We start from the raw sequence: 11,115 nt of genomic DNA on the forward strand, positions 1-11,115 counted from the left end.
CCAGAGCCTTTGTGAGAGGCACAGAAAGAGCTGGAATGGTTTGAAATGCAGCTGCTGCTTCAGCTGCCAGCGCTGCCCTCGTCAGAAGCCGATTACCTGGGTGAGCTGTGCCCTTTTCATCTGCCTCAGGACAGCAGCAGCTGCTGGATTCCAGTTTCACGAGGAGAAGCCTTGCAGTGACAGATGCCTGTCCATCCTGGAGCTGTGGAGAGGGGTGACTCCCCTGGATCAGCACCGAATGTGTTGAATGGATTGATAATCTTTAAAAAAACCCTTCATTGTGCAAGATTATTACACTGATTTTCAGCTTTGGGCATTCCCTTAAATCCTGCTCACATTTGTTCACAGCAAAAGCACATCTCCCTAAGAAGGAGCAGGGGAAGATCCCATTGAAATTCCTCAGGCTCAGAATTCCAAGACCTGGGCGAGGGAAGAAGCCCAGGCTGCTCCTGTCCCTGATTTGCACTTCCCTCTGCACAGTGGATTTGCCCAGTAGATTCTATCCAATCCAGCAGATCCAATGGTGTGTGGATTTCATCCTGACTCTGGACTCTCTGATTTACTCCCGTGCTTTTATTAGGGATAAAGTGAGCATGTATAAAATGCATTAAACTCAAGTCCAGCCTGCAGCATCAGATCCGGCTACTCACAGTGAAAGTCATCCTGGAGAGTATTGGCCTGAAGAATTGATTAAAATACTTACAGGTTCATTTTCTCTGCACTTCTGAGCGACCAAAACAAGGTGAGTCACTGCAACCCCGCTGTTTCCAGGGCTGGTGGGTGCTCATCATTTAATGAGCTGATAGGCTCTCTCATGGCTCTCCTTCTTTGCACACCCAGACACCCAAACCAATCCTGAGGTGGCCCTGTCCCTCAGCTGGGAGCTCGGCAGTTCTTACAAACCCTGGGCATTCCTGAGCAATACTATGGAATACTCGAACTTTCTGTTTGTCAAGGATCACCATTCCAGCTCACAGCCCACCTCCATGACCTCCTGGCTTTGTGCTCCTGGAAGAGGTGCTGCTGCATTTTCAGAGGAGTTCTGGAGCATGGTGCTGCTGCTGCATTTCCATCCCAGAGCAGCAGCTCCCATGTCCTGTCTTTTCCCCCTGTTTTTTACACAGAGACTCTTAATTTTTGCCTCCTCGTTGTGTTCCACAGTTATCCTCAAAGAATGAAGCACCATCTCTCTGACACCTGTTCTGCTTCAAATCACTTGACTGGATCAAAAGTCGGGAGCTCCTCTTTGGCTATTGGACGGGGGAATTTCAAGATTTTGCTCAGGTTTGTGTTTCACTGGTTGGAGGTGTGGCTGCTGCGAGCAGAGCCCATGGGCTGGTTCTGGGCAGGGGCTGATCCCCCAGACCCCTCCCTAGTGTCGCTGTGTCCCTGCTCTCCAGCCAGTGGCACTTCCCAAAGTGTCTCTGAGCCGCCTGGCTGAGCTGGGGTGTCCCTGAGCCCTTGGAGCTGTGTATGGCGACATCCGTGTCACCTACAGGCACCTCCTGGCTGAGAAGTATCCCAGCAGAGAACACTTGTGTGTCCCCTCCGTGTGTTTTGGGGAAGGGGGTGTTGAAGTGTGTTCCTCCACAGCTGTGAAGCACAGCCAAGTGCTCTGGGAGCACAAACCCCTGTGAGCAGAAGGGTTTGCAGCCCACACCCATCCCCATCTTCCCGTGCCGTTTGCTGGACCCAGCCTTCAGGACAGTGGCCCTGGTCATTGCTGTCCTGGCCAGAGAGAGGAGGGACCACCAGTATCTTGCTGAGGTGGCTGCTGCCACCGTGCCAGATTTCAGCCCTTGGAACATTGCTCAAACTCTCGTTGTTGGGTTTTTCCATGGGGAAAAGTTGCTTCTACCAGAAAGCGCAGCTGCCCTGGCTCCGCAGGGGCTTTGGGGGGCTGTTGGGTGCTGTGCCTCACCCCCGGCACCCCGTGTCCCAGCCCCTTGTCCCCTAGAGCCTGGGCGCCTTCAGTGCCCGGTCCCCGCTGTCACCGTCGCTGCCGATGCTGCGCGTTTGGGGGCGAAAGAGCCCTAAAGGGGTCGGGGCGAGCCCCGGGGCATGAGCCGGGTGAAGCTGCGGAGGGCGGGGGCTGCACGCGGGGGGCTCAGAGGGGAAGGGACCGTGGGAACAGTGGGATCGGAGGGAGCGGAGCCGTGGGGTCGGAGCGGCGGGATCAGCGAGAGTCCCCGCCCCGGCGGAGCGGAGGGAGCAGCGGGATCAGTGTGGAGGGAGCGGTGGGAGCAGCGGCAGCAGCAGGATCGGTGGGATCGGTGTGAGCAGCAGGAGCGGTGCAGAAGGAGCGGTGTGAGCGGTGTGACCAGCAGGAGCGGTGCGGAGGGAGCAGCAGGAGCGGTGGGAGCAGCAGGAGCAGTGCAGCAGGAGCGGTGGGAGCGGTGGGATCGGTGTGAGCAGCAGGAGCGGCGGGAGCCCCCGCCCCGGCGGAGCACAGCGCGCTGGGCTGCGGATGGAGGGCAGCCGCGCTTCTCCCCGGTACGGATCCATGGAATCCACCCGGTGGCCGCCGGCCGGAGCGGGGCCAGGTGAGCGCGGCGGGACCGGGACGGGACCGGCATCGCCCGAACCCAACTTCCCCCGCCTCCGGGGCTTCCGGACAATCCGGGCACCTGAGCCCCGGGAGCTGGCGGGGAATCGGCGGCTTCACCCACCAAAAGGAGCCCAGCTGGGAGTCCCCGGACCGGCATCGGCGCCGCCAGAGCCCCGCGCGGCGGCCATCGGGAGTGGGGGAGAAGGAGGGATGGATGGATGGATGGATGGATGGATGGATGGATGGATGGATGGATGGATGGATGGATGGATGGAAGAAGTGGCTGGGGGTGAGAAAGGAATGCGAGAAGGGACTGGGTGGGAGGAAGGGGGGCTGGAGGGGAGGAAGAGTGGCGGCAGGGGGGATGTGTGGAGGGACTCACAGGGGGAGCACGGTCACATCTCGCTGCTGCTGCCCGGCCGGACACGGCGCGGCTGCGCTGCCATGCCCGGCCCTGGGCACGGCTGTGACCGGGGCACAGCAGCGGTCGCCCTGTCCTTCATTGCCTTTGGCCCTCTCTGACCAGTTCCTGCAGTAGGACCCCGGGTAAGAAGAGCGGGAGATGCCGAGCAGGGGAATCGCCTTGAGCAGAGCCCTCGACCTTGGGCTGGGAGGAAGGGTCGCAGTGCTGGGCTGCGCGGAGGGGAGGCGCTGCAATCCCTCTGCTCTGCCACCCCTCTGACCTCTCCCCTTCCACTGCTCCCCCTCAGCCCATTGCACACAGCGGGGCAGGGACAGGCAGCTAGAGAGGAAGGGGAGGAGGGATCAGCCGACTCCAGCATCCTGCTGGGTACTGCTTGGGGTGTGTTTGGTGCCCACGAAGATGCTCAGCTCCCGGCTGAGCTGTGGGAAGTTTTGGTCCTTTTCCTTTGTGCCTCTCCTGGCAGCGTGTTTCCTCCCCCACACCTCCCGTGGGGCTCTGAGCACCTTCATCACCCGGGTCCTCTGCTCCAGCAGCTGGGTGACATCGGGATGGGCCAGGGACTGGACTCAGGGCGCTGGGTATGGCCTGGACATCCCTGTCCCTATTGCCTGTTGCTGATGTCAGGAGCAGAGGAAAACACATAGGTGAGTTAGAGGCTTCGTGGGATGTTGCCCTCATGAAGAGTTCTGTCCCCTCCACAGATTTCCCAACTTCAATCATGAAGAAAATTGCTTGAAGCTCACCCTGCTCTGTTGGCTGCGGTGACTCATCCCAGGCTTGCTGCTGGCTGTCCAAATGATTTCCCCAAACCATCAGAAATGGAAGCCTCTGGCTATTACACTCATTAGTGGAGGCCCCTCCCTGGGGCCTGATTAGAGCGTCTCCAAATTTCTGTCAAAGCTTTCTCTCCCTCCTTGGTTTGCCAGGCTGAAATGGTGCCAGGCAGGATCCCTTTGGCTCAGGCACTGTGGAGTTTTCTGTGCGTGAGGGTGGGGGGGGAGGGGGACGGTTCTGTGCATGGCTGTGCTGGTGTGGGAGAGCTGTGGGAACAGAGGGATCCCTGGGCAGTGTGGCCACACATGGGGCCATCCCTGTCTGTCCCCAAAGAGGGATTTGGATTGTGGGCTTGATCCCAGCTTTAATGAATACCCTGCCTTGGGTGTCCCCTTCTCCAGGTGCTCCCTTCCGGGGTTTGTGGGCTTCATTTTCCGGGAGTTTTTCTCCTGGCACTGCCCTCCCTCTGCTCTTGCTCTGAATTCAGCAGCTCCAGGGACACGAAGGTCCTGTCAGAGCTTCTTGTCCAGCACCGACTGCTTTGGAGAGTAGTTCCCTGGAATTCCTGAGGGATGCAGAGTACCAGGACATGACCACAGCACCTGAAGGCACAGCCAAGGGCTGGCACCCTCCAGCTGAGCCCTGCAGCCCTGGCTGGGCTGTGCCGTGACCTTCACACTGTCCCCATGTCACAGGACACTCCTGACCTGGCGAGTGTCCAACAGAAGGGTGACTTCAGAGCAGTGTGTGAGAGCAGAGTGGTGTCAGCCACACCTGATGGGAGCCATCCCATAGCCGAGCCAGGAGCTTTCCTGCTCTTGTAGGCACTGCCCGGGGGCTGGAATGACATCCCAGTCTCCTGCTGCAGGTGAGGGAAAGCAACTCAGCCCTGCCATCTCCTCCCCTCCCAGCCCTGCCACCTCCTTCCCTCCCAGCACTGTCACTCCTCCCCTCCCAGCGTTGTCACCCCCTCCCTTTGCCTACACAGGCGAGGAGTCACCTCTCCCGCCTGGAATGGTTGTGCCGATGACATCCTGGGATGAGAGGGAGAGGAAGGGATGCTGACAGAGGTTCCAAACCCTGGCAATCCCCCCTGGGAAATACCTGGCTGAGAACTTCAGCCCAGCAGGGATCAGAGACATTCCGGATTATTCCCCAGCCGGGCACGCCAGGAGTGGTTGTCCCCCTCCCCAGACCCGCCCCCGCGCCCCCGGGACTGGTTGGTGTCCCTGGGGACGGAGGCTGCAGGAAGCTCTGCGTTTATCTGTCTCTGTGTTTATTGGCACATCGGGACAGCCACCAGCCTTGTAACCTCCACCTGGGCACAGAGGGGACCCAGCAATGCAGCTTTTGGTGACAGCTCTGGGGCTGAGCTGAGGCACAGTGGCTGCCCACAGGCACATCCCAGCTCTGCCACCTGCCCCTCCAGCTGTGCTGGTACCTGCACATCTGCCAGCATCTGCCGCGGGCCTCTGGGGCCATCCCCAGCTGCTCAGCTAGGGCAGTTGCAGCAAAATATCCCAGGCCAGAGGAACTTTGGGGTAGCAGAGCCCCAGAATGCTCGGAATGAGGGACCTCAGCATCCTGGTCCCCTAGCAACCGCACTCTGGTCCCTTAGCAACCGCATCGTGATGCTGTAACAGCCACAGGCCGATCCCTTGGCAACGAGGCAAAAGGAGGGGGTTGTGCAGAGCTGCTGGAGGGCTCATCCAGCCTCACACCTTGCCCAGCCCAGGGGTCCGTCTGTCCTGGCTCCTGGGAGCATCCTGAGGCTCCGAACAGGGAATGAGGGAGGAGCCACGCCCAGGCATCAGCTGAGCTTGACCTTCCCGCCTGGGGAGAGGGAGACAACCTCCGAGAAATCCTCATGAGTTTCCAAGCCAGAAAAAGCAGAAAACTCTTCAAACCACTCACACGAATCCAAATCATGGGATTTCCACAATAAACCTTCCCTGCTGGAAGTCTTGGAAGTACATCTCACTCTGGGAATGGTTTCCCCAGCAGTATTACATGATGGGGAGAGGACAGAGAGTACAGAGTGTTTGGTCTTGTGCCTTAGAGGTTGTCTCTTCCTGCCCTGTAACCCTCAGCACTGGCCTGGCTCCTGCCTGGAATGCCTAGACCACACACTGTGACATCTCCCAACACCCCTGCCTGGAAAATCCTGCTCCTGGACCAGCTCCATAGCTGAACTCTCCCTGCATGGGGAAAGCCCCAGGGCTGCAGGAAGGCAGAACCTCAGAGGGAGATATGTCCTGGGAAGGTTCAAAGGAAGCAGACTTAGCCCCTGGTGTGGTGTTTGGAAGGGTTTGGAATATTCTCCCACAGCCTGGCTCTGCTGCAGCCCCTGTCCCCAGCACAGGGAATGGTGGATTATCTGGGATGTGATGGAGGTGCTGCTGCCTGGCACTGGTGACAGGCTGAGTGTCGTGTCTGAGAGCCAGACCAGGCTGGGAGCTGGCCTGGAGCAAATCCTCAGCTATTTCCACAACATTGGGAGTCACTGTGGTATCCACACAGCACCCACGAGGAAATCCATGGGACAGCCGGGAACAAACGAGTGGGATTTGTGTGAGTCACAGAGGGGAGGCAGAGCTGCTGGCCAGAGCTACGGACAGAGGATGTCGGGCTTTCATCCTTTTCATCCCTCTAAAATAGAAATTACAGCCCCTTTTTCCCACATTTCACTGCGAAGCTCCTGCCTCTCACCCTGAGCAGGTGACCCCCCTTTGCCTGCCTCAGTTTCCCCAGGTGGGGGCTGCAGAGGATGAGGGAGCTAGTCAGGGGGGCTCCACCCAGTGGGCTGGGAAGGATGGAAGGGTGTTCATCCAGCGTCTGATGGGGGGGGGAGAGCAGAAGGAATTTCACCCCTGTGACTCCTCAGCTCTGAGCTTTGCTGCTCTGGCTCATGCAGGAGGAGGGTGCTGGGCAGGCTCAGGTCTCTGTGCTGGACATGCTGGAGGCTTCCATGGCTCTGGAAAAAGTAAGGGACATTCCCATCCCTCCCTCATGCAGTTTCCAGCTCCCTTGGCCTCCTGCTGCTCGGAGAGGGGGAGACTCCTGGGAATGTGGGGCTTTCTCCCAGCACAGAGCCCGGAATGGTGCTGGGAGCAGGGGAAGTGCTGCTCTTCCCAAGGCTGCCCTGAGGTCCCTCCTGGTCTCCTGCTGCCTCAGGTGGCTCCCATTCATTTTTCCAGAGGCCGAGATCGTGTCCATGGCCGACTCCACCACCACCGTCGATGACATCGAGGGAGAGCTCTTCAGGATCGAGCGGATCCGGGAGATCCTGGTGCGCAGGGAATCAGAGCTGCGCTACATGTGAGTCCCTGTCCCCCTCCTGCACTGCTCCCCTCCCAGGACACCCCAGCATCTCCTCCTGCCCAGCCGAGCCCAGCTCAGCCCCTGAGGCTGCTTCCCGCCTTGCTTCCCTTTCAATAATCAAGTAAGTTTTGGAATGAAATTTTCCAGGCCTTTCAGACCTGTGTTGCAATGGTGCCCACCAGCACCTGGGGGGATATAGGATGATTTCCATGGATCTGTCAGGAGATTTCACGTGTTTGGAGGAAAAGGCCTGACTAGTTATCCACCGTTTGGGTTAATTAAGTTTTGCAATATCGCTAAAGGGCTGTAATTAGCCCAGCCCTCAGATCCCACCCTGCCAGCCCAGCACAAACTGGGATTTTTGCAAAGGTGGCATTCCCTGGGCTGAAGCACCTCCTGTGCTGCCTTTTGGGTGTGATGGTCCCCAATGGTTCCTGCACTGAGGGACCTGCAGCCTGGCAATCCCTGTGTGAATCCCGTGTGAGTGGGAGCTTGGAGCTGCTTCAGAGGCTCGGATTTGGAGCCCCTTCAAGGCACAGTTCCCCCTGAACTCGTTGTTGAAAAGGATTTTTTGGGAGCCATCAAAAGCTCTTGAAGGCTTTCCATGGCAACAGTACCTGATTCTCTCAGGTGCTGTCAAAGCTCCCAGCTGCTGTGTTTCCTTAACCCTTTGTTTGGTGTCGCCCTTGAAAACCAGAGGGAAATCTCCTGCAGAAACCTCAGGGTGGGCTTGGCTGCAAAAACCATCCCGTGGGTGTGGGGACATTCCAGGATTGCCTGGATGGGAGGTTTTGGGTGCTGTGGGAACTCGATCTCAGCTCTGCAGGGCCCAGAAGTGAGGCTGGGAAGGCTGAGGACCTTCCTGGGACGCTGCTGCTGGAGAAGGGGCTCTGGAGGACAGACTTAGAGAGGTGGGAAACAGGGGCTGCAGGACCTTTTTTGATTCCCTAGTGGGAAGAAAGGTGATGTTCAGGGTGGTTGCACTGCGGGGCTCAGGGAAATGGAAAACTCCCGGGATGTGCAGCTGAACAGAGCAGTGACCTCGATAAAAAACAGTGTTTGCTCCTTGTTGGAAATGTCAGACTAAAACATTCCAACATTTCTGAGGTGTCTGTGCTCTGCAAAACAGCGAGGCACCGAACATTTCTCCTTTACAGGGCAAAAGGAAAGGTCTGGATTTCCAGTGGGAGGTTCAGCTCCACCCTGGTCCCTCAATGCTCCCTGGGGCCAGCCAGGAATACCCGGCTTTGGGTGATGCTGCCACAAGTGTCAGCAGCAGGGCTGTCACCAGCAGGGATAGAAGCAATCCCAGCCACATCAGGAGCCTCTTGTGTGCTTGTCCCTGCAACCTCTCCTAATTTTAATTGAAAAGAGAATTTATTATCTTTTATTCTCCCTATCAGTTTTCCAGAATTAATTTCCATTAAAATGCAACAATCATCCAACTCTAGTCTGAGTGTTCATTTTCATTTTAATCACCGTGTCCCCAGCAATCTCTGCTGTCCCTGTGGCCCCCCCTGGTGCTCTGCACACCCTCTCTGTTACATTTCATGTTTCTACCTTTATTTAACTCTGCAGGAAGGCAAGATAAAAAAGATCTTTTCCTATGGCAGCAGCTTCCACTTCGTTCTTGCTTTTGCTCTTTGGAGATTCTTTTCTTGGACCAGGAGAAACACAGCAACTCTTGCCTGGTGGATGAGCCAGGTTTTGATAAGGCTTTGTTATCATTAAGGTGATGAAACTTTCTCTCTGCCAACAGCCAGCGCCCCAAGAAAACTCTGGGGTGAAGTGGGCTGGCATTTCCCATGGGAAGGCAGGGAAATCTGGGATCTCCACCACAGGCACTGGCTGGGTGTTACTCTGGGGGTTTTTAACCTCTTCTCTCCCAGTTTTCCCCCTCAGAGGTTCCATTTGTGTCTTGGCAGGATGGACGACATCCAGCTTTGTAAGGAAATCAGCCGGCTGAAAACAGAGCTCCAGAAACTCCTGGTCCTGCCAGGTAAGGCTTTGGGCCAGCTCCATGTGGGTGCTGCATTCCCTGAAGGTTCTGCACTCCCTGAGAGTTCTGCACTCCTGAGGATGCTGCAAACCCCAGAGTTCTGCACTCCCTGAAGGTTCTGCACTCTCTGAAGATGCTGCAAACGCCAGGGTGCTGCACTCCCCAAGGGTTCTGCACTCCCTGAGCGTTCTGCGCTTCCAAAGAGTTCTGCACTCCTCAAGGGTTCTGCGCTCCCCGGGCCCAGTGGAGGTGTGGCAGGGCAGATGGGGGCAGGCAGGGCACAGCTGTGCCCGGGGCTATCCCAGAGCCCAGTGTGGGCCTGTCAGGTGCCACCGTGCTGCCTGTGCCTGGGAACCTTCAGCACGGAGGCAGAGCCCAGGTGCTGCTTAATATTCAGGTGCTGCTCGCTTCAATAAACCTGGCTCAGCATCCAGATGGAGACCCAGCCGGGAAGAGGAACATCCTGCCATAAAAACAAGAGCTCCTTGCAAAACAGACCCAAATCTCATGGGGGCTTTTAATTCTAACACCTTCCAGTTCATTATCCAAGACTTCCCCTAAACCATGGCTCAGAGCAGAGATAAATTGTTTTTTTCTGCTACTGGAGAAATGAGCCTGACTTTCCTTCATCTGATTTGGGCTTTAATTTCTTGCCTTTTCAGCACTCCCAGACTCAGCTGAGAGCAGACATTCTGCTCTTTTTGTCGTCTTTATAAGTTGACTCAGACCGGTCTGTGCTGGAAAAATCCTGCACATGCCCATTCTTGTGAGACAGCCACAGCAGCCTTCGGTTTGGATAAAGACAGGAACACGTCAGTGCTTACTCAGAGCCCAGCCGGGGCTGGGGCTTGAAATGTCCCCAGCCAAGGTGCCTTTAATGATTCAGATCATCACCACGGTCATGATGGGCTCTGACATCAGCCGGGGGGAGAAAGGGGCAGTGTTTGTCCAGTGGGACCTTCACCCTGACAGGTTCTTCCTCAGGATTGCAGGTTGTTCATTAACTGCGGATAGCCAGTGTTAATTAACCCCAAAGAGCAGGTGCTTGGGCACAGCCTGATGCTCCCCTTTGGTGTGGCAGCCAAATGACACTTGAAGTGGTCCTGTGCCAGCAAGCAGGTGGAGATGGCTCAGAGACTGTGCCCAAGCGACTCTGCACTAATTCAGGGGGTGGAAGAGCCCCAGGAGAGCTGTCGCCTCCAGCCAGGGTGGTTGTTCCTGCTCGTTGAGCAGCCAGAGCCTGGATCCAGCTGCTTCCTTTGGGTTGGCTTTGCCCCCATGCTCAGAATTGAGCAGAACAGAGCAGGCCTGGCCTTGGCCGGGGTAGGTGGCCCCTTGGGGGTGTGAAATGTGCTCTCTGTGCTGCAGAGAACCAGAAATCCAATGAGGAGAGGCAGAGGGAAGAGGAGCTGGTGCAGCAGATCCACAAGCTGGTGGAAACGCGGGATTTCCTGGTGGATGACGTGGAGTTTGAGAGGCTCAGGTAGTTGGTGTCACCTATTGCTTGTGCTAGGGACAGTGCAGGACTGTGTCCTGCCTTCCCAGAGCTCTTGGGGGCCTTGCTGCTCCTTTCCCAAGCAGTAACTGAGTTCTTTGTCACAGGGAAAGGGAAGAAGACAAGGAAATGGCCGAGTTCCTGCAGAGCAAGCTCTCCAAAAGCTACCTCCAGAGAGCAAGTGGGTGCTGATGGGGTTTACTCCTTGCACTGAAACTCCCTGGCCTTTGTCCCCTTTCCCAAGCATTCTGCCTCAAAGATTTTACTGCCTGGGACTGGCTTACCTGGAGGAGAGTGGGGAAATGGAAGGGGGGGATGCTGGTGCTTGAGGTCACATGGTGGGAATACCTGGAATTGGAACAGATGTTCAGAATCCCTTTCCCTCCTGACATTTCCCACCACAGCCTATGAGAATGGGGCGGGGGAGGGGCTCTCTTAGAGCTGACAGACTTCATCTGGCCCTTTAACACTGCCTCACACCTCAGGTGGTTGGAGGATGGACACCACATCCTTGGATGACAGCCACCCCCTTTCCTGGGCTCTGTCACCTCCCC

At 57.0% G+C, this 11,115-nt stretch overlaps 1 protein-coding gene across 12 annotated transcripts in view; it reads left to right on the forward strand.

The window, feature by feature from the left end:
- LOC106859532 (bMERB domain-containing protein 1-like) overlaps positions 1–11,115 on the forward strand; it is a 12,467-nt gene continuing 1,352 nt past the window's right edge. The window contains exons 1-6 of one of the 12 annotated variants that reach the window (XM_088176668.1): positions 1–742; positions 1,162–1,284; positions 6,944–7,064; positions 8,993–9,066; positions 10,435–10,549; positions 10,669–10,742. In XM_088176668.1, the coding sequence (XP_088032794.1) occupies positions 6,961–7,064; positions 8,993–9,066; positions 10,435–10,549; positions 10,669–10,742 (367 nt within the window). In that variant the 5' untranslated portion in view covers positions 1–742; positions 1,162–1,284; positions 6,944–6,960. Of the gene's footprint in view, positions 1,018–1,161; positions 1,285–2,213; positions 2,544–3,125; positions 7,189–8,224; positions 8,513–8,992; positions 9,067–10,434; positions 10,550–10,668; positions 10,743–11,115 lie in introns of those variants that run through there. The other 11 variants (XM_088176665.1, XM_088176669.1, XM_088176663.1 and 8 more) reach the window with 11 other exon arrangements.

This window comes from Sturnus vulgaris, chromosome 20, assembly GCF_052056855.1.
Source record: "Sturnus vulgaris isolate bStuVul1 chromosome 20, bStuVul1.hap1, whole genome shotgun sequence".
NCBI classification, from domain to species: Eukaryota; Metazoa; Chordata; class Aves; order Passeriformes; family Sturnidae; genus Sturnus; species Sturnus vulgaris.